Here is a 19721-nt window from a genome sequence, read left to right on the forward strand (position 1 = left end):
CCTGTCCAATTTGACCTCTCTCTAAATCCACCATCCCATTGGAGGTAGCTGTCAGAAGTGGGGATCAGTTGATTACTTGACCTGGTATCTATTCCATGGCTTCTCTCAACAGCACCTCCCTCTTCCTTAGGGAACCATGTTTTGCTCCCTGTGCAAGTCAAAAGGCCCAGATAAGGACTGATCCCACCCGTTACTGTGAGTGGGCACCAATTTGCATAAGCATCAATGATTAGGGATTGCAGAACTAAGGCATTCAGCACACAGTACATGACATTCCTCTGGGTCTCTCTATCCCTGGCTGTGAGTAACAAGGCATATCACCCCTGTGTGCCACTGTTATCCATCTGCAAATAAAAGCCATCTTGGCGGGGCGCAGTGACTCACACCTATAATTCCAGCACTTTGCAAGGCCGAGGCAGGCAGAGCACTTGAGCTCAGTTTGAGACCAGTCTAGCCAACACGGTGAATAGAGATGAAACTCCATCTCTACTAAAAATACAAAAATTAGCCGGGCATGGTGGTGCATGCCTATAATCCCAGCTACTTGGGAGGCAGAGGTAGGAGAATTGCTTGAACCTGGAGGTTGCAGTGAGCCAAGATCACATCATTACACTCCAGCCTGGGTGACAGAGTGAGGCTCTATCTCAAAAAGAAGAGCCATCTTGAGGCTCAAGACAGGAGGGCAGTGAAAACAGCAGCTCTGAGAGAATCAAGGCTGTCCATTACAGACCTGTAGGTTGTATCTTCACAGGTAGTGAATACAGACTAACGGCAGCTCTGAAGCAAATTACGGAGAAACTGGACCCATACCCCAACTGAGCCATACCTGAAGCTCCATCCTTCTGAAATTCTAAGTTATATGCATCAGTTCATCTCCTTAGCTACCTAAGCCATTTGAGTTGCATTTTTTAAATTAATTATAACCAAAAGCATCAAGTGATACAACAGTTTAACTATATAACCTCGGGGTAACAGAGTCTCCCACCCTGCATAAAATACTCAAGTTGAAATCACTTTTCAGCCATCCATTATATTCCCTCATTACTGGTGCTGGAGACAGAGCAGTCAACAGGAGAAAACATTACCCCTAACCTACTTCACCTGGGACAATTAGCACACTACCATATGCCGAGCTTCCTTAAGAAAAATGTCATCGGTAAATGTACTGATTAAAAAGAAAAAGGCCAAAGGACACTAAAACATGATCTACCCCAAGCTTTCAAAGTTAAGAAGCATCAACCCAAAGTATCACTCCAACCTTGTCTTGGAGCAGCTGGATGTGACACCAAAGGTGTGTAACTGTCCTCACTATTTGTGGTGGCACTGTCTTCTGTGCCATTCAATATGGTAGACACTAGCCACAAGCAGATAGATTTTAATTTAAATTGTGTGTCAATACAATGTAAAATTCAGTTCCTCAGTCACATTACAGGTACACAATTGCCACATGTGGCTAGGGAATAAAATATTGCACACTGTAGATACAGAATATTCCATCATCACAAAAAGTTCTATTGGTCAATGCTGTCTTTCCACCGGAGTTCCCTTTCTGCCTTAAAAGGGCAAGTGTGGGCCGGGCGCAGTGGCTCAAGCCTGTAATCCCAGCACTTTGGGAGGCCAAGACGGGCGGATCACGAGGTCAGGAGATTGAGACCACCCTGGCTAACACGGTGAAACCCCGTCTCTACTAAAAAATACAAAAAACTAGCCGGGCGAGGTGGCGGGCGCCTGTAGTCCCAGCTACTCGGGAGGCTGAGGCAGGAGAATGGCGTGAACCCGGGAGGTGGAGCTTGCAGTGAGCTGAGATCTGGCCACTGCAGTCCAGCCTGGGCCATAGAGCAAGACTCCGTCTCAAAAAAAAAAAAAAAAAAAAAAAAAAAAAAAAAAAAAAAAAAAAAAGGGCAAGTGTGGTACAGAGGAAAAGTTCCCTCTAAATTGCAAGACTGATGCTAAGACCCTGAAACAAGAAAATGACCTTCCACAAATACACATGCACACACCTAGCATTTGCCCCCTTGAATAACTTGCAGCTCAAATAACTCCATTTGTCATTCTATTCTTGACCGCCTCCCAAAATCAGTTCATTCGAGTGTACAGTGGGGTCTGCTACCATCACTTATTAGATAACTGGAATTGAAATGGCCAATATTTTAGAGCCTGGAGCATCACACGGAGGACTTGCCACATTCAGCCAGAGCACCTTTGAACACTGTGGATTCTCAGAGCCCACACCCCCAGGATTCTAATCCCATAGGTCTGGGCTGGGGTCTAGTAATCCCCATGTTTAACAAACATCTCTGCCTGATTCTATGTAAGTGGCTATTCTGTGGACTACTCTTTGGAGTTGGAGTATCAGGACTGTGCTGAGCAGGGAGACATGAGTCAGAATCACTAATAAAGCCATGCCCCGGTGACCATAACTTGAAAATTCTCCCAAGTAATTCTGATATACTTTCCGTTCACCCAAATCCAATGTGTGGGGTACTGTTCAAAGTTGATGATTTTCTTCAAGAAGCTGTGCCTGCAATCTGTTAGCAGCCATCAGGTGAATGTAAGTGCCTGGTAACAGGTGCACAGGACCGCAAATTTCCCATGCAGCCTTTTCCCGAATGTCTCTTTCCCCTCTGGAATTCAGGCAACAGGGTGACTCACCATGTTTTATTAAACCCCATGGATAAGCTCCTTCCACCAAAAAAAGCCTCCAATCATTACAACCAGCTATCTTATTCCCATTAATGGCTTCTTCTCACAATTATCTTTCTTTGGGATAATTTATTTCACACAGAATATCTTGAGCTTATATTTTTAGCTAAAATGTCACAGAAACAAATTCACATTGCTTAAGAAAGCCAGGGTCTTTCTTCCGTATGGCAGTATTTTCCCACGGAGTTGAAGAGACATAAATAGGCAACAGCTACATGAATTTTTCCTTTGCTGGGCATCCTATTTTCCCAATTTTTCCCTTATAAATAATGATATGCGTATAATACATCAATATTGAGGTAACACTTTGTGTCTTCAACAGTTTTCAATTTTTAATTTTAAAAGAAAAATAAATGTATGGGATTAATAAATGTGGCTCGTAGATTCACATAGGCAGAAGCCAGGGCATTTCCTTGGATGTAGGTATCTGAAACAACAGTCTCATCTGTTGTCCTTACACTGGAATGAACAATTACTGGGGGTTTTTTTCCATCTTTGCCTAAACTCAAGATTCAAAGTCCCAAATTAACCCGTAGCTTTTGGACACGTGTCAGCCATTTGAACATGGAATCTCATTGTCTCTGTTACCTATTGCCATTATAATGCCACATAATAAACCATCATGAAACCTCAGTGGCATATAGCAATACGCATTTATCACATATGCACCTAGAGTTCACTTAGGGTCAGCTAGAGTGCTCTGCCAATCTTAACTGAAATAAAACAGGTTTCATAAACACTGTGGAAGTACTTAACTGTGCATGTGCACTGTGACACAGCTAGACTTTTTAACAAAGACCAAAGCACAGAAATTGAACCTGGGATCACCCAGTCTGAAACACCATGGAATATAAGCTTTTTGTGCCACATTATCCTTGAGCATTTTATAGTAGCAGACAGAAGTCAAACTTCATGCCAAGCTAGGGGGCTTCTGGGTGCTCCAAAAGCAGTGACCACAATGAAGGAAGTGGATCGGGGCATACAGTAGTCTAAACTTGAAAACTCTCCTAAGTTGCATCTCACGTCAGAAGTTCTGTATTACATATAGAATATCCTGTGTAAAATTTGAATTCCTAGATAGTCTATTGGAATGTTCCATTCTGATATGGGAATGGAGGGGGAAAGGGGACTAGAGAAGGAGAGAAAAGACACACAATACAAATCCAAACGAAGTAAGATTTTAACCTTGCATTGGACTTTTGCTGACAATTTTATAGTTTTAATTTAATAGAGGACCTTTCCTGGCTCCTTGATAGAAAAAAAAAAAATGCACTGACTAAATTTCTCATCTGAATTACCTGAATACCTTTCCTTATCCTAGTGCAGCAAACCTGGTGCCCGACATGAATTATGCAATGCAGAACAATCTATTATGCAAGCAGGAAAGCAAGAAGGGCTGCACTGGTTTGCAAAAAAACAAAAAAAACAAATTCTACCATGTAATGCTGGCACTGAAAAACAGATGCCTACCCGTCTTAGAGGTTAATCATGTTCTGACAGTGTCTACTCCTGGGGTAAAGGTTAGGGTCCCAATTCATCTATATAGAAAGTCCAAACAAGTTGTATGATTAGGAACTTTCCTGCCAAATTTAAAACCTCCCTGGACGGTATACGTAAACTTCATTCATTCTTGTTGGTAAGGCTACACATTTCACAATAAAATCACTTCAGGGCAGAGAATAGATTCTATTCCTGTTTAAGAACTCAAATTCATGTGAACATCAATTTCAAGATGTGACTGCACCCAGTTCTAAGACACGGCAGACCAGGGCTCTGGGACAAAATATTCCAAGAATTATGATCAGCTGTCAAAATATACTCTCTCCCCAGCTCTTCATAATTTGAATTGGAAAGCTGTCACCAGCTGGACCTCAAATAAACCTACATGGACTATAGTGCCAAAACAGACCACTTCCAGAATGTACTATTCATTTCAACACACATTTTTTTACCCTTTTTGTGAGTTGGTCAGTATCCTGGGCCCTCAGAACACAGAGAAGAGTAATGCAACTACTGCTTTTGAAGAGATGAAGTATGAGAGAAACCAAATGAGAGACAAATATAGAAACAAGGCATTGCAAGCTTGTCATCTGAGGACCAAATATGGCTCCCAGATGTGTTTTGTTTGGTTCACCCTTTTTTTAAAAAAAGAAAACTTTGAACCAGCACTTTAAAACTAACAAAGTTCATTTAAAAAAAAAAACAAAAACAAAAAGCAGACTTCTGGGTTCTCTTGAAAACCTGAAAAATCTAGACTACAAACACTAGGCCAATGTTCCTACATGGCAGCAACAGGCCAAAGCAAAACGGCAGCTTTTCCCATTGAACAAGATAAGCCCTTCCAGGTAATCCCCACCACTCCCTAATTGTCCTTTAAAATACTACTCAGTATCCAGCTGGATGCTGGGATTACAGATGTGTAATCCCAGCACTTTGGGAGGCCAAGGCAGGCGGATCACCTGAGGTTGGGAGATCGAGACCAGCCTGGCCAACATGGTGAAACCCCGTCTCCACTAAAAATACAAAATTAGCTGGGTGTGGTGGCACATGCCTGTAATCCCAGCTACTTGGGAGGCTGAAGCCAGGAGGTGGAGGTTGCAGTGAGCTGAGATCGTACCACTGCACTCCAGCCTGGGCAACAAGAGTGAGACTCCATCTCAAACAAACAAACAAAAAAAACTTACTACTCAGTATCTGACTTGCGATGACCACCATAAACAAACAATTCCAGTAGAAGGTATTATCTTTACAAGTGAGAAAAGTGAAAAACTACAGGACTCTCAATATACAGCCAGCAGGGATATAAGTTAATATATTCTCGGGGGGCGGAGGGGGGCCGTAAAATGATGATGGATACCAAAAGTCTTAAAAAGAAATAATTCATGTGAGCCAACAGCTTTATTTCTAGATAACTATCCAAAGAAAATATCTGAAGATGTTCGCTATAATGTATGTATGAGGATAGTCATCAATATGTTAAAGAGAACTGAAAACACTCTAAATGTTCATCCTCAAAGTATGGCTTATTATATTATAAAGTAACCAAAAATAAATGCTGCAGTCACTGAAATAGTCAACTTGATCTACATGTAGTATTTTTTTAAAGTCCATGATTGGCCAGGCACGGTGGCCCACGCCTGTAATCTCAGCACTTCGGGAAGTCAAGGTGGGTGGATTGCTTGAGTCTAGGATTCTGAGACCAGCCTGGGCAAGAGAGTGAAACCCTGCCTCTACCCAAAAAAAAAAAAAAATACAAAAATTAATTATCTGGGCACGGTGGCACTGACCTGTGATCCCAGCTAGTCAGTAGGCTGGGACGGGAAGATCGCTTGAGCTCAGGAGACAGAGGTGAGCCAAGACCGTGCCACTACACTCCAGCCTAGGAGACAGAGAAATAAGGCTCTGTCTCCAAAAAAAAAAAAAAAGCCATGATATGCTGTTAGGCACAAAGAAAACTCCCCACCCAAACAGCATGTACTATACAGTCTTATTTTCATAAGAAAAAGCCCCCCATCTTCAAAAGTATATGTTTGTGTTTGTGTGTGTGTGTGTATGTGTGTGTGTACATCTGGATAAAAATAGTGTTAACACATGTATTTCTCTGGGGTGGGATTATGGGCAATGCAGACATATTTTTCTGCCATATTAACATATTTCTGTATTATATACATTGTTTAAATGAGATAAAATTTAAATTTCACCAGGAAAATACATAAGCTGTGGAATCACAGACCAATTTTAGATAGTGATTGATAGTCATATAAGGTCACGATACTATTTAAGTTTTTAAAAGATTAGAAACCAAAATCTAGATGCCTACACTTTTTATAAAATAAAATTAAAAAAAAAAAAAAAAAAAAACACATGCTGCAATACCAGAGAAAGTTTTTTTTTTAACAACTTGATCTTGAGTTTTGAATTCTTAACCAACTCACACAGACTTAAACAGGCTGATAGATGGAGGAGGAAATGAACATGCTCTCCCTATCAGATGTAAATTCGAACGCTTGGCCAAGAATCCAGGTGGTAAAATACTATTTAAACCAGGCCAGGGTGGTACCTTCCACGGCCACATTACATAAGCAACAGGCGCAAGCAGATGCACACATCTGGCCAGAATAAAGGCCCTCTAAGACCTTCAACATAATTAATTCAATATTTTTCTCTATAGTTCAAAATGCTACAACAACTGGCAGACAACCATCTTAAATCATCACGGAAAAGTCAGACATATGGCTAAGTATATTTAATATGCCTTAAAAATAAGACACGGATTTTCAAGCCAACAAGATCTTAGACAATTTTTTTTTTAATTTTGCCTACTCATTACCCTCAAAAAGAATTCAATTCAACAGATATTCCTGAGTACCCACGGAGGGCAGAGATTACAAAGATCCATAAAACAAGGATGTTGCCTTCAAGAAACACATAATCTAGTATGGGAGACAGTTGGGTAAAACTATAGTTACAAGGCACCATTGTGAGTCTTTGAAATAATGAAGTGCATGGAGGATAGAGAGAGGGCACACGGGAGGAAAGAAAGGACAGCGTTGGTGAGGCTGATCAGAGAGAACAGGAGATGGCGGCAATTAAGCAGAATTGCTTGGAAATACAGAGCAACACACTGTTTTTTGGCAGGAAACACTTTGGGAACCCATTTTTCATTTGTAAGACTATTTTCTGTGGGGTCACCAGACATGTTGTACTGTCTCTCTGGCAGCAAAATGTCCAGCCTAAGACCGGTGTCTCTACATTGACATGCGGGCTCCAGGCTATGGGGTAGACACATTTCTTTCTTTTTTCTTTTTTTCTTTTAATCTTCTTTTTTTAAAAAAAAGAGAGGGTCTTTCTCTGTCACCCAGGGTGGAGTGCAGTGGTGCCATCATAGCTCACTGCAGCCTCAAACTCCTTGGCTTAAGCAATCCTCCCACCGCAGCCTCCCTCCCTAGTAGCTGGGACTACAGGCGTGAACCACCATGCCCCTGCTGTCAAGACATTTCTAACGTGGAAACCTAGAGTAAGATTATTGGAATCAGGTTGACCTGAGTTTGAATCTCACCTAGGTCAGCAGTCAGGGAACCAGGAGAACCTGACCTCTCAAGCTAATTTTCTTACAGATGAAATGAGAATAAGCGCATCTACCCAGGTAAACCCTTAAGCTGGGTTTAAGTGATATATCAGAGGAACAATAAATAATAGTTACAATTACTAGCGTATTCCTCCTAACTCAGATTCCCAGAATCAAGCATGAAGTCATGCCTATAGAGGGGCTTTCTCAACCTCAGCCTTACTGACATTTTGAGTTGGAAAATTCTCCCTTGTGGGGCTGTTGTGTACATTGTGGGGTGTTCAGCAGCGTCCCTAGAGAGCGTCCCTCCCTAGATGCCAGAACCAAGCCTCTCCTTAATTGTGACAACCAAAAATAGCTCCAGATGTTGCCAAAGGTCCCCTGGGGCGCAAACTTGCCCCCAGCTGAGAACCACTGATTCAGAGGCACTCACTGACATACTTCCATTTCTCAGCTGAAAATATCACAGCTGGTCAGGCACGATGGCTCACGCCTGTAATCCCAGCACTTTGGGAGGCCAATGCACGCAGATCGCTAGAGCCCAGGAGCTCGAGACCAGCCTGAGCAATGTAGTGAAACCCCATCTATACAAACAGACAAACAAATAGCCAGGTGTGGTGGCTGCACGCCTGTAGTCCCAGCCACTCAGGAGGCTGATGTAGGAGGATCACTTGAGCCCAGGAGGTGGGTATTGCAGTGAGCTGAGATCAAGAAAAGAAAAGATCACAGCTGCTAGTAGGTAGGCATTTCAATGAGCACCACTTAAGAGCCACGCAGGATACTACAAGTTTTACACACATTATCTCATTTAATCCTTACAACCACCTTATGACACAGGTAACAGTCTCATTTTCAACTGGGAGAACTGATGTTCTGGGAGGCTAACCTGTCCCTGGTCTCTCAGCGGGGAAGTGGGAGGGCCTGGATTTGAACCCGGGCGGTCTGACTCCAAACCCTTATGACCACTAAGCTCCACTGCTTGCCCAGCCATTCCTGATGTAGGAGCCCAGATGTCGTACCAGGAAGATGAGAGGACCACAGAGTCCCATTCTCAAGAATCATCGTAGATGGAAAAAGCCTGCCTGGAACACCCAAGAACTCGCCCTCCCTCCACACTACCACAACCTGCAACCTGTGGACAATCATTAAAAGCAATTCATCAACAGGGACAATGTGGGAGAAGCTCAGGCAACTCAAACCTCCGTGAGGTCCAGAGGCTTCCTTCCTACTTGTCTGAACTAATCCAGTCTCAGCCTTTCAAAAAGACAGCATCTGAATCAAGCAGAAAAAAAGAGTGTTGCTTTTTTTTCTAGACTTGAAAAGCTCTCCAGAGAACTGTGCACTGCTATCTCCATCTCTCAAGAGAGTCTTTCTTCTCTCCTAAGAGCTTTCAAATGGGGAACATTCAAACAATTACAGAAGCCAACATTTATTGAGCACTCACTATGTGCCAAGCCCTGTGTCATATGGTTTACTTTCTACTTTTCCATCAACCCTAGAAAGTAGATATCATTATTATCCCCATTTTCAGAGGGGGAAACCTGGCTCAAAGAGGTTCAGTATCTTGCCCCAGAACACCCAGCTAGTAAAGTGTAAAGTCTGCCTCTTCACCCAAGCCAATCTTGTGTCCAAAATCTGACTCCATGACACATCAGTAAATTGCTATTTGTGGATCATTTTATGAGCGGTACTATGGTCCTGTTGACACTATATACAGCAGTAATTTTGAAACATGGCTTACAATCAGGGCATGATCGCCTTTTAATTGCACCATCATGTCCCTGTCCATAAAGAGAGCCTCGAGTCTTGTCTCATAATGGACTAAAAGATTAGCCTTATTGTAAGAAGCATAACTGTGGCCCATTAAAGGGACACACAAATGCCTCTGTCCGCAGTAACGGGGTTGATACCTTAGCCATGAGAATGTACTTCTCTTATGTAACTCATTCTCATGACACTGGAGATGGTAACAGAAAAAGTCTATACACACAGCCAGAAGAACCTCTCAGTCTGTTTAGAGGTAAGAGAGTCTGCAAAGTTCCCTGACATACTCAGCATGGGGCTGCCTTAGACACACAGTGCTGACCTGCTCTTTAAAGCACCTCCATTGGCCTCCTTGACTCACTGGTCTCACTTCTTCCTTCCCCTACTGGAGCTTCCTGGGAGCACCTCCCAGATAAGCCCTGTGCATTCAAATCCTGATCTAGAGTCGGCTGCTAGGGATTCATGTTGGTGGGGGGCACACAGGACTGCAAGTGGACTGGGGACAATGACTTGGCTAAGTAAGGGATGCTGTGCACAGACCTGTCCCCAACTCGACAAGATCATCATGGTGACTCTAGTAGCCTCAGCTCTCCTGTTTGCATCAACCACCTGGTAACCCTTGTTACCGTCATTTCCCAAATCAAAGTAACCTCTGAAAATCAGGGCACTCAACTAATTTTAAAGTCAAGGACCTCTTCCACGCAGGGAAACCTAAAATTGGACTATTCCCTCCCCTTCTTGACAAGAGACCAAGGACCCACATGTTCTTGCTTATAAACCCATAATATTAAGACCAACTGAAGCAGGCCAGCAATGTTCACCGTCTTTTTTTTTTTTTTTTTTTTTTTTGAGACAGAGTCTCGCTCTGTCACCCAGGCTGGAGTGCAGTGGCCAGATCTCAGCTCACTGCAAGCTCCGCCTCCCGGGTTTACGCCATTCTCCTGCCTCAGCCTCCCGAGTAGCTGGGACTACAGCCGCGCGCCTCGTCGCCCGGCTAGTTTTTTTTGTATTTTTAAGTAGAGACAGGGTTTCACCGTATTAGCCAGGATGGTCTCGATTTCCTGACCTCGTGATCCGCCCGTCTCGGCCTCCCAAAGTGCTGGGATTACAGGCTTGAGCCACCGCGCCCGGCCAATGTTCACCGTCTTTAAGAATATTCCTGGATCAATCAGCTAAGCTCTATTTTAGCCCCAGTCATTGACTGTAAATGTTAAATTCTTACCAACTTTAATGTGATCCATCATGAATCACCTAAATTTTCAGACACTTCTATATATTTACATTTTCAGAGGTAACAGACCTCAGGAGAGAAAACTAGGACTACCATGGGAGAACAAGACAACATTCCTGCCGTCTCACAGCTTAGATTCTAGAGAAGAAGGTAAAATAAGAAATTTACTTATGGTGAAGTGATCTACATACTATGGAGTAAAACAAAGCTGAAAGAAGGGGAACAGGGAATGACACGTGGCAGTGGAGGTATGGTTTTCAATAATGTGCTCACAAGAGGCCTCACTGGGCAGGTGACATTTGAGAAAGACTTGAAGCTCAAGAGATAGCAAGCCTGTAAGATGATTAGGTGGGCACTAGCACACAGGACAGACAGAGAGAAGTAAAATCCATAGGGCAGGTCACGGGCGCCCTTGGAAGTCACTATAAGGACTTCGGCTTTCACTCGGATACAGAGACTACAGAAAGGATAAATAATGGATTATTCCATTATGTAATTACTAAGCCATAAAAAGAGAAGATTACTATTTAATAATAAAAAGACACTGTCCAAATTACATTTTCTTTTTTTCTTTTTTTTTTTTTTTTTGAGACGGAGTCTCGCTCTGTCGTCCAGGCTGGAGTGCAGTGGCCGGATCTCAGCTCACTGCAAGCTCCGCCTCCCGGGTTCCCGCCATTCTCCTGCCTCAGCCCCCGGAGTAGCTGGGACTACAGGCGCCCGCCACCTCGCCCGGCTAGTTTTTGTATTTTTTTAGTAGAGACGGGGTTTTCACCGTGTTAGCCAGGATGGTCTCGATCTCCTGACCTCGTGATCCGCCCGTCTCGGCCTCCCAAAGTGCTGGGATTACAGGCTTGAGCCACCGCGCCCGGCCCCAAATTACATTTTCTAATTTTGCTACATGCCTTCAGAAAAGTTGACATCCAGAACACATTAGACCCTCCATAGGACACTTTACTAGAAAGCAGAGTCAATATGATAGGCCAATCCTTGACATCCGTGGAAGCAACAAAATGAGTTCATAAGAAATACTATATCGATGCCGACCTCCACAGGGGTGCAGTCTAGCAATGTACCAGTGTGTACTAGGGATTTTTCAAGGTTACAGATCTCACATATGAGCTGCAAAAACACAGGCAGGCATGCAGTAACCTACTTTTTTTGGATGTGAATGTCAGCCCTTAATGAATTTGACAGCCTTTATTCTCAGTGTACACAAAATCAGTATATCCTGTTACATGTATACACAAACTCAAGGAAAGGGCCACTAACACTGAGAGTGGTGTTTTGCATTAAATAACCCTCGTTTACAAAGCAACATCCTTCACGTAAACCCTTATGGTAAGGAGATGTCAGAATGTTTTCTCTTATAAACCACTTAATTCCCCTTGGTGGATATCATCAGTTCTGCCATCTAAAACCAGCTGGGTAACGAATGCCAAGAAACACAGCGAGCCAACTGTATGCCATCGCCACAGAAGGTCAAGTTAATCTATTTTTAAATAACACAGCCAATGGCAAGGGGTGCCCACTGGAAACAATGGACAAGTTGGGTTGTCTGTCCTTGCTTCATTTTTTGTAAAAGCTGTGCAGTGTTCCACAGTGTAACCTAAAAATATCCCTCCAAGAGTGCTCTTTTGGCACCAAGAACAAAAACAGATTGATTTTTGAAAGTTTAAGTTAAAAAAAAAAGACATAAACACAAAGTACAATTTAAGAGTGAGAGGGCTAAAATTGGATTGTGTTCTGCAGCAAAGATCTGATTTGCTATTAGCCAAAAAAAAAAAAAAATAGTACACAGGGACAACGCTGCAAGAAAACGGCGGGAAAGAGTAATTTTTAGGGATGATGACACAGGTCCCACATCAACAACAAAAAAAATCCTCATCATCCTGCCTGCTGAACATCTGAAATTTCACGTTTAGAGGCTCACTTGTTAAACTTCGGTTAGATTAAACAGGCAGAAAGACTTGAATAGGATTCATTAATCCTTGTCAGTCATTTATAGCCCAGTATAAATTATCAGACACAGAAAGCCAGCTAACTGGAAGATCTGGTGATGAGAAAGTGAAGACCTCTGGATCCTAAACAAGAAGTAAAAGACAAATCGAGAGAAAGGGAGGAAAGATGTTGCAAGTGGCCTAGTTGCACTTACCTTCTAAAACAATGGAATAATCATTCACGCATCCAACCAATTTTAGTGAGCACCTATTATTTGCTGGGTCTTTTTTTAGGCACTGAGAAATACAGTGGTGAACAAGAGAGATAAGCTTCTTGTTTTCATGGAACTTCTATTCTAATGGGAGGAGAAACAGACAATAAAGAAGAAACAGAGCCGGGTGCGGTGGCTTACACCTGTAATCCTAACACTTTGGGAGGCCAAGGTTGGCGGATTGCCTGAGCTCAAGAGACCAGCCTGGGCAACATGGCCAAACCCCGTCCGCACTAAAATACAAAAAATTAGCCAGGCATGGTGGTACGTGCCTATAATCCCAGCTACTCAGGAGGCTGAGGCACCAGAATTGCTTGAACCAGGGAGGTGAAGGTTGCAGTTAGCGGAGATCGCATCACTGCATGCAGCCCAGCCTGGGCGACAGAGGGAAACTCCATCTCAAAAAAAAAAAAAAAAAGAAGATAATATGAGATGGTGTCGAGGTTATGAAGGTACCAAACAGTGTGAGGGAATGGCACTTTACTCAGGGAGCTATCTTTTGTATGTGTGTGTGAGATGGAGGTCTCACTCTGTCACCCAGGCTGGAGTGCAGTGGTACGATCTTGGCTCACTGCAACCTCTGCCTCCAGATCTCAAGCGATTCTCCCACTCTGCCTCCCGAGTAGCTGGGACTACAGAAGTTCGCCACCACGCCCAGCTAGTTTATGTATTTTTTGGTAGAGACTTCGCCATGTTGCCCAGGCTGGTCTTAAACTACTGAGCTCAAGTGATCCACCCACCTTGGCCTCCCAAGGTGCTGGAATTACAGGTGAGCCACCGCAAGGGCACTACCTTATATGTGGTCAGTGGTGTGCGGGGGCCCGCTCACATTGACTTGGGAATGGCAAGTATATGCGTCTCTTCCCAACTCCAGCTATGCTATAAATCAGGGTCTACCCACTACCAGAACTGGTTGTTAAGCATTTAGCAGCACACCAGAAGGAGGTCACTGAGGAGAAAGAAAAAAGCCCAGAGACTCATGAGAAACCAAACTCTGAAAGACAAGGCCCTGTGTTTTAAAATGAGAGTTATTGTCATAAATTCCAATGAATCAAAACAACACCAAAACAAAAAACCACACAAAGAACTATATTCAACAATATGTGATCACAATTTCCCTCAATACAGTGAGGGGAAGGGTCTGGTGGTAGTTTGATTTGGCTTTTAAATTGTATCTCTTTTATTATCTCCATACTGCCACACACACAAAAAAAGTAGAGGGATAGTTATAGTTCCTGGGTAATTTGAAAACCCACAAAATTCACCTGCAAAAATATGTAAGCATGACCGGTAATACACCACTTTGGGAAACTACAATCATACCATTTTAAACCTTTAGAGTCTGGGTGATTCATGGAAACACAGGATTTCATGAGCACAAATAACCTGAAGAGGCGCACCCACTTATTTTTGGCATAATTTAGGCTCTAAGAATGTGACTGGCAGAGCTTATTCTAGAACCCAGGTCACGTGCGTCATCTGATGTCATCTTCTCAATTTTGGTCTATACCCTAGTGCAGTAGTTCTTAAACTGAGTGAGCATCAGAATCCCTTGAGGGTTTATTAAAACACCCCATGGATGTTATCCCACCCAATCCCAACCCTATCCCCCACAAAGGTTCTGAATTGGTAGAACTAAGGTGAGGCCCAAGAATCTGGATTTTTACCCAGTTCCCAGGTAATACTAATGCCACTGGTCTGAGGACCTCACTTGGAGACCTACTGTCCCAGGAATTGGGAACACAGGCTTTGGAATCAGACACAGCTGAATTGCAGCTCTGCTTCTGCCACTACCCCTGGAAAAGTTATCCAAATTCTCTGAACCTCAGATTCTAACATCTGAGTCCAGTTGTAAGGATTGAAAAAGAGAATGCCCACAAAGCATCAGCTTAGCAAAGCGCCTGTTATATTCTAAGGCAAGATCTTAATAAATACTAGTGACATCCTATATCCTGTATCACTTTTCCCAAGCATACACTAGAACCACTAAAATTCAAAAGACAAACAAAATCAAAGATTGGCAAAGATGTAGAGCAACTAAAACATTAATAACTGCTTTATTCATAATAGTAAAAAATGGTAAATACTCCAAATGTCCATAACAAGCAAAAGGACAAACTGGTATGTGTATACAATGGAATACTACTAAACAATAAAAAAAAAAACCAAATGAACTATACATGCAACAACATGAAACCTCCAAAATATTTTGTTGAATAACAAAAGCCAAACACAAAAGAGTATATACTGCATTAGTTCATTTTTATGAAGTTTAAGACAAAACTATTCTATGGTAAATCTATGGTGCAGGAGGAGGGGGAAATTAAATGGACAGGAACATGAGAAAAATTTCTGGGGTAATGAAAATGTTCTCTATCTTGATTTGAGTGATTAACCTGAGGGCATACATTTCTTAAAACTCATCAAATTATATATCTAAGATAAGCATTTTACTATAGGTAAACGATACCTGAATACACATAATTATATATAACTTTGTAAAGGCATTTTATGACAAAGGACTGCCTTCTCCATTTAAAATGAACCAACTCCAACCTGGCAGAACCACTGAGTTTGATTCCTGCACAATCCAGTCCTGCTGCAGACAGTTTTGGTCCATGTATCTTTCCAGAGAACTGCCATGAAGTAGAAACAGCAGAATTTTCTCCCACCATGTAGACAGTATCCAGAGTGACCTGCGTCCCTGGGAATGGCTAACTTGGGATGCAAACAACACAAAAGTAGTATTTTTCTTTACCATATACCAAATATGAGCCTACTTGATATGATTTTAAAAGCCATAGTAATGAAGACACATTAAGAGCAATTCTATCATACAGTGTAAATCATATTCTCAACATGGAAGAGGGAGCAGAAAACTGGTGAAATGGTTTCTAGGGCCATCTTTACTGGTAATGAAGACGTCAGAAGATCCAACTGTGCCTGTGTAATTATTACATGAAATAGTCACTTTCAGATTGTAATGAATTCCAGGCCATTCAGGTTTCCCAGTCAGTATATTTCTATCCCATTACAAGTAGATTCACATACATACATACATACACACACACACACACACAAACATACACACACACACATACACACACACTCACCCCTGCCATGAACAATTTGTGCACACAGGGTGAAGAGAGCTAACACTTCAAGACACTACAGTTTCCTTTGAACTCAGAGGTGTGTGATTCCAAACCCACTTGATTATCTCACCAAGCCTTCTTAAACTCCATGATGAGAGCCCTGGGACATCACCTCCCAGATATTTGGCAAGTAGTGGAAGGAAGAGACACAAGCCCAGGCAGCATCTTGCACACTGCAAACACTGCAAACCAGCCCCTATTCAGGACCCGTTAGACACTCTGAGACATCCCAGTAGTTGGGCAGGTACCCTTGCCTGTCCTTCCTCCACCCTTTCTCCAAAATGATCCTCAACTGAGACCTGCAGCTGCTCCCATCATATGCCTTCACACAGTATTTTCTCTACAGATCTGTCAAGTCATAATTATCCAGGTTCCTGGCACTAAAAACTAGTTTCAGAAATAAATAGCTGCTCAAAATCAATTCAAGCATAAATAGCTAATCTTTATGGAGCACTTACTATGTACAGGCACTGTTGGGTGCACTTTCCATGTGTTAGGTTATGCAATACCCACAGGAAAGCCAGTGTGAGGAAGACACATTGTCAGGCCAGGAAAGGTTTTGAACCTCAAGCAAAACCTGGAGAGATATGCCAGGAATGAGGCACAATCTCTCCCTTTAATGAGCTCACTACCTTGTATGGAAATGAGGACCTAACTCTGAGTTCACAGTAAGTGAAAAACCACAAGATAGACATTAAAGGAACCAAAAGGAGGAAGAATTTGTTCATCCTAGCAGGATTCTGGAGGGCTTCTTGGAGGAGGTATCCAGGTAGAGAATGAAGTCATAAATGCAAGGAGCTTTCCATAGCTAAGTGTCAGCTCCTCAGCTCCCAAAGCTGCTAAAAGGCCAGGCTAGTCCCCCTGACCCCTCCTCCATTTCATCTGAAACACGCCTGTTTCCAAGAGAGGACCAGCTCAGCCCAGCCCTTCCTTTGACACATTCCTCCAGCTGCTGCCTGTCCTTATGGAAACACATGGGAACTTTTCACCACGTTCAACTTCACTACCTCCTTTGGTGCTTTCACTAGGGAGAACCTGCGTCATGGCACCTGACTGCACAAGGGAGCCCTTTAAGGACCTCAGTTGTTCTCCATTGGGTTGACATGGGGACAGTCACTTGTCGGTACCAAAGTGAGATGTAAGGGACCTACATCACCAGCAGCCACCAAATGCATCTTTTAAAAGGCCTCTACAGATTTTTGAGAGAGGAATTTGCTTCCACTCCCTCCTCAGGAATCAGCCCCTCCAATCCTGTAGGGTCATCCCCCCATTCCTTCCTCCTCCGTACTTAAGGCTCTGCAACAAGAGCTCAAACCCTCGGTTTTGGCAACTGTGTGACCTTGCGCAAGTCACTTAACCAATGTCAATCCCAGTTTCCTTATCTCTAATATGGGGTATATAAGAACAACTCGTTCATAGAACTGTTGTGTATCGGAGTGAGATAGCGCAAGTAAAGTATTTTACACAGAGCCCGGCATGTAGTAAGCCAACAATGAATACTACCTTCATTTTCATCATCAATAATGACGATGATGGTGGTGGTGGCAGGGTAAACTTGGACCCGATTCGAGCTAAGAGCAAACACCCCCTCCCCCTCTCCCCCTCCCAAGTCTATGGCTGGGCCACACGGTGGAGACACTTGCGTCATCTCGCTGAGGGGTGAATGCAGGCTCTTTTGGCGGCGGACTCGGGAACAGCCAGGCAGTCGTGTCCTAGCTCACCTGGAGGGGTCGCGAGGTGAAGGAGATTTTCTGATGGGGGAGGTCCAATAAACTACAGACCCTCTCTTTCTGTATACTTTGAGTCGTGGCCAAAGAACGCCAGCTGCATCCCTCCCCCAAGGAGCCAGGACAGCGTCCACCATGTCCCTGACTCAGTTCCCCAACTCTCCCTCGGGTGCAGGCGAGACTGCACTGCACTTGGTGGCGGAGATAACAGGTTGGCCAGCCAGGCCTGGGAAACGTCCCCTAGCTACCTTGCGCAAACCCAGCCCCCTCTTCAAAACGCAGGTGGGCAGACAACCACACAACCTCGCAACAACTTTGTGTATTTCACCGCCACCACAAGGCGCACGGCCTCAACTTCTCTCCACTGTGCTCGGAGGAGGGAAGCGGGAAATCGAGAATGAGGGGCAGCCCACAGACCGCCCTCCTTTTCTCGGGGCGCCCCCCAAAGGCGCGCCCCGTCTTACCTTGTCTGACGGCTTTGAAGGTGACGGCCTCCTTGCAGCTGTCGATGACCCCCAGCACGTCATAGCGGGGCAAGCCGGACACCCGGACCCCCTGCACCTCCAGAAGCAGCTCCCCTTCGCCCAGCCTCGGGCCCTCGCCACCGCGGGGAAGCCCCGCTGCCTCGGCCGCCGCCACCGCTCCGACGTACGGAAACTCCCCGTGCTCCGCGCCTCCCAGCACCGTCACCCCCAACTCGCCCTGGGGTCCCCGCTTCACGGTGCATTCGTGAACCCTGCTAGTCCAGTGGTTCTTCTTCTGGATCACTTTGGACATGATGAGTTACACCCCTCCTCCAAAAAAAATAAAATAAAACGAGAGACAGGTGCCCCCCACAGCACGAGCCCCCAAGCCTCCGCTGGTTCATGGGAGAAACATCTCTCCCCAAATCACAAAACAGGAGAGAGAAACTTGGCAGCCTCGCTCCCCTGCACACGCTCGCGCACTCAAGCCATCATAAAACAAACTTTCTGGGCTTCCCCGCGAGCCCCGCACAGGCGCCCGCGAGCTTTGTTTGCATTCCGGTGCCTCTGGGTCCACGTTCCAGCGCCCGCCCGTGCTCTCCCGGACCAGAGTCCACTCTGCGCCGCTCGGGTTATTTTTTTTTCCTTCCTTCCTTTCTCTCTTGCCTTTTACAAATGCGGTGCCTCCTCTTTGCCTCCCGCCCAGCCCGCCTCTCCTCGCGGGCGGGCTGTTCCTGAGGGTGAAGGAAGCCCTTCCAGCCAGTTGCCGGGAGCCCTGAAGACGCGGTGGCGGGGCTGGGGGGGAGCGGGACGAGAGGTAAGTGCCCGCGGCCCCTTTAAGCAGATACAAAGGCTCGGGTTGTTTTGTTACAGTTCATTCTATTCCGCGCCGCGGAGCGCAGCGGCCGGCGACAGGAGACGCGCGCGCATGCGCCCCGCGGTCGCCAGCCGGCCGGCCCACCCCTCCCCTCCTCCCCAAAGGGAGAGATTCCAACGTGCTTCCCGATGGGTCCTAAAACCGACCTGCCAGGAGAAGCCAACTCCCCCCAAACCTTCCTGAACCCCTCTCCTCCCTCCTTTTCTTTCAGTGCCCTGGACTCCGCGGATTCCTTTGGGACTGGGGGGCCGCGCACGTGTTTTACTCCAACTGTTTGCAACTTTTGAAACCCGGGCAATGTGGCTTTGGCATTTGAAAAACATTTCAAACAGGTGGGGGTTGGGGAGGCTGCCACACTCACCCTGGCGCTCACACTCACGCACACGCGCACGCACTCGCGCCGGCCCTAAGCCTCCTAACCGCCCTCGGCCAGTGGCTGGCCAGGCTGTCGGTCACCCAGCCCAGCTGGTTCGCCGTGCCCTGCCGCAGGTCCCACTGAAACCCCTGAGACCCTCCCCGGGGC

At 44.9% G+C, this 19721-nt stretch overlaps 1 protein-coding gene across 18 annotated transcripts in view; it reads right to left on the reverse strand.

Moving 5' to 3' along the window:
• Window positions 1-19265, reverse strand: part of MAGI1 (membrane associated guanylate kinase, WW and PDZ domain containing 1) — a 677305-nt gene extending 658040 nt beyond the window's left edge. For all 18 annotated transcript variants that reach the window (XM_030923822.1, XM_030923713.1, XM_030923639.1 and 15 more), the window contains exon 1: window positions 18322-19265. In XM_030923822.1, the coding sequence (XP_030779682.1) occupies window positions 18322-18634 (313 nt within the window). In that variant the 5' untranslated portion in view covers window positions 18635-19265. The remainder of the gene's footprint in view (window positions 1-18321) is intronic.
• Window positions 19266-19721: the final 456 nt, after the last annotated feature.

This window comes from Rhinopithecus roxellana, chromosome 1 (genome assembly GCF_007565055.1).
Source record: "Rhinopithecus roxellana isolate Shanxi Qingling chromosome 1, ASM756505v1, whole genome shotgun sequence".
Lineage (NCBI taxonomy): Eukaryota > Metazoa > Chordata > Mammalia > Primates > Cercopithecidae > Rhinopithecus > Rhinopithecus roxellana.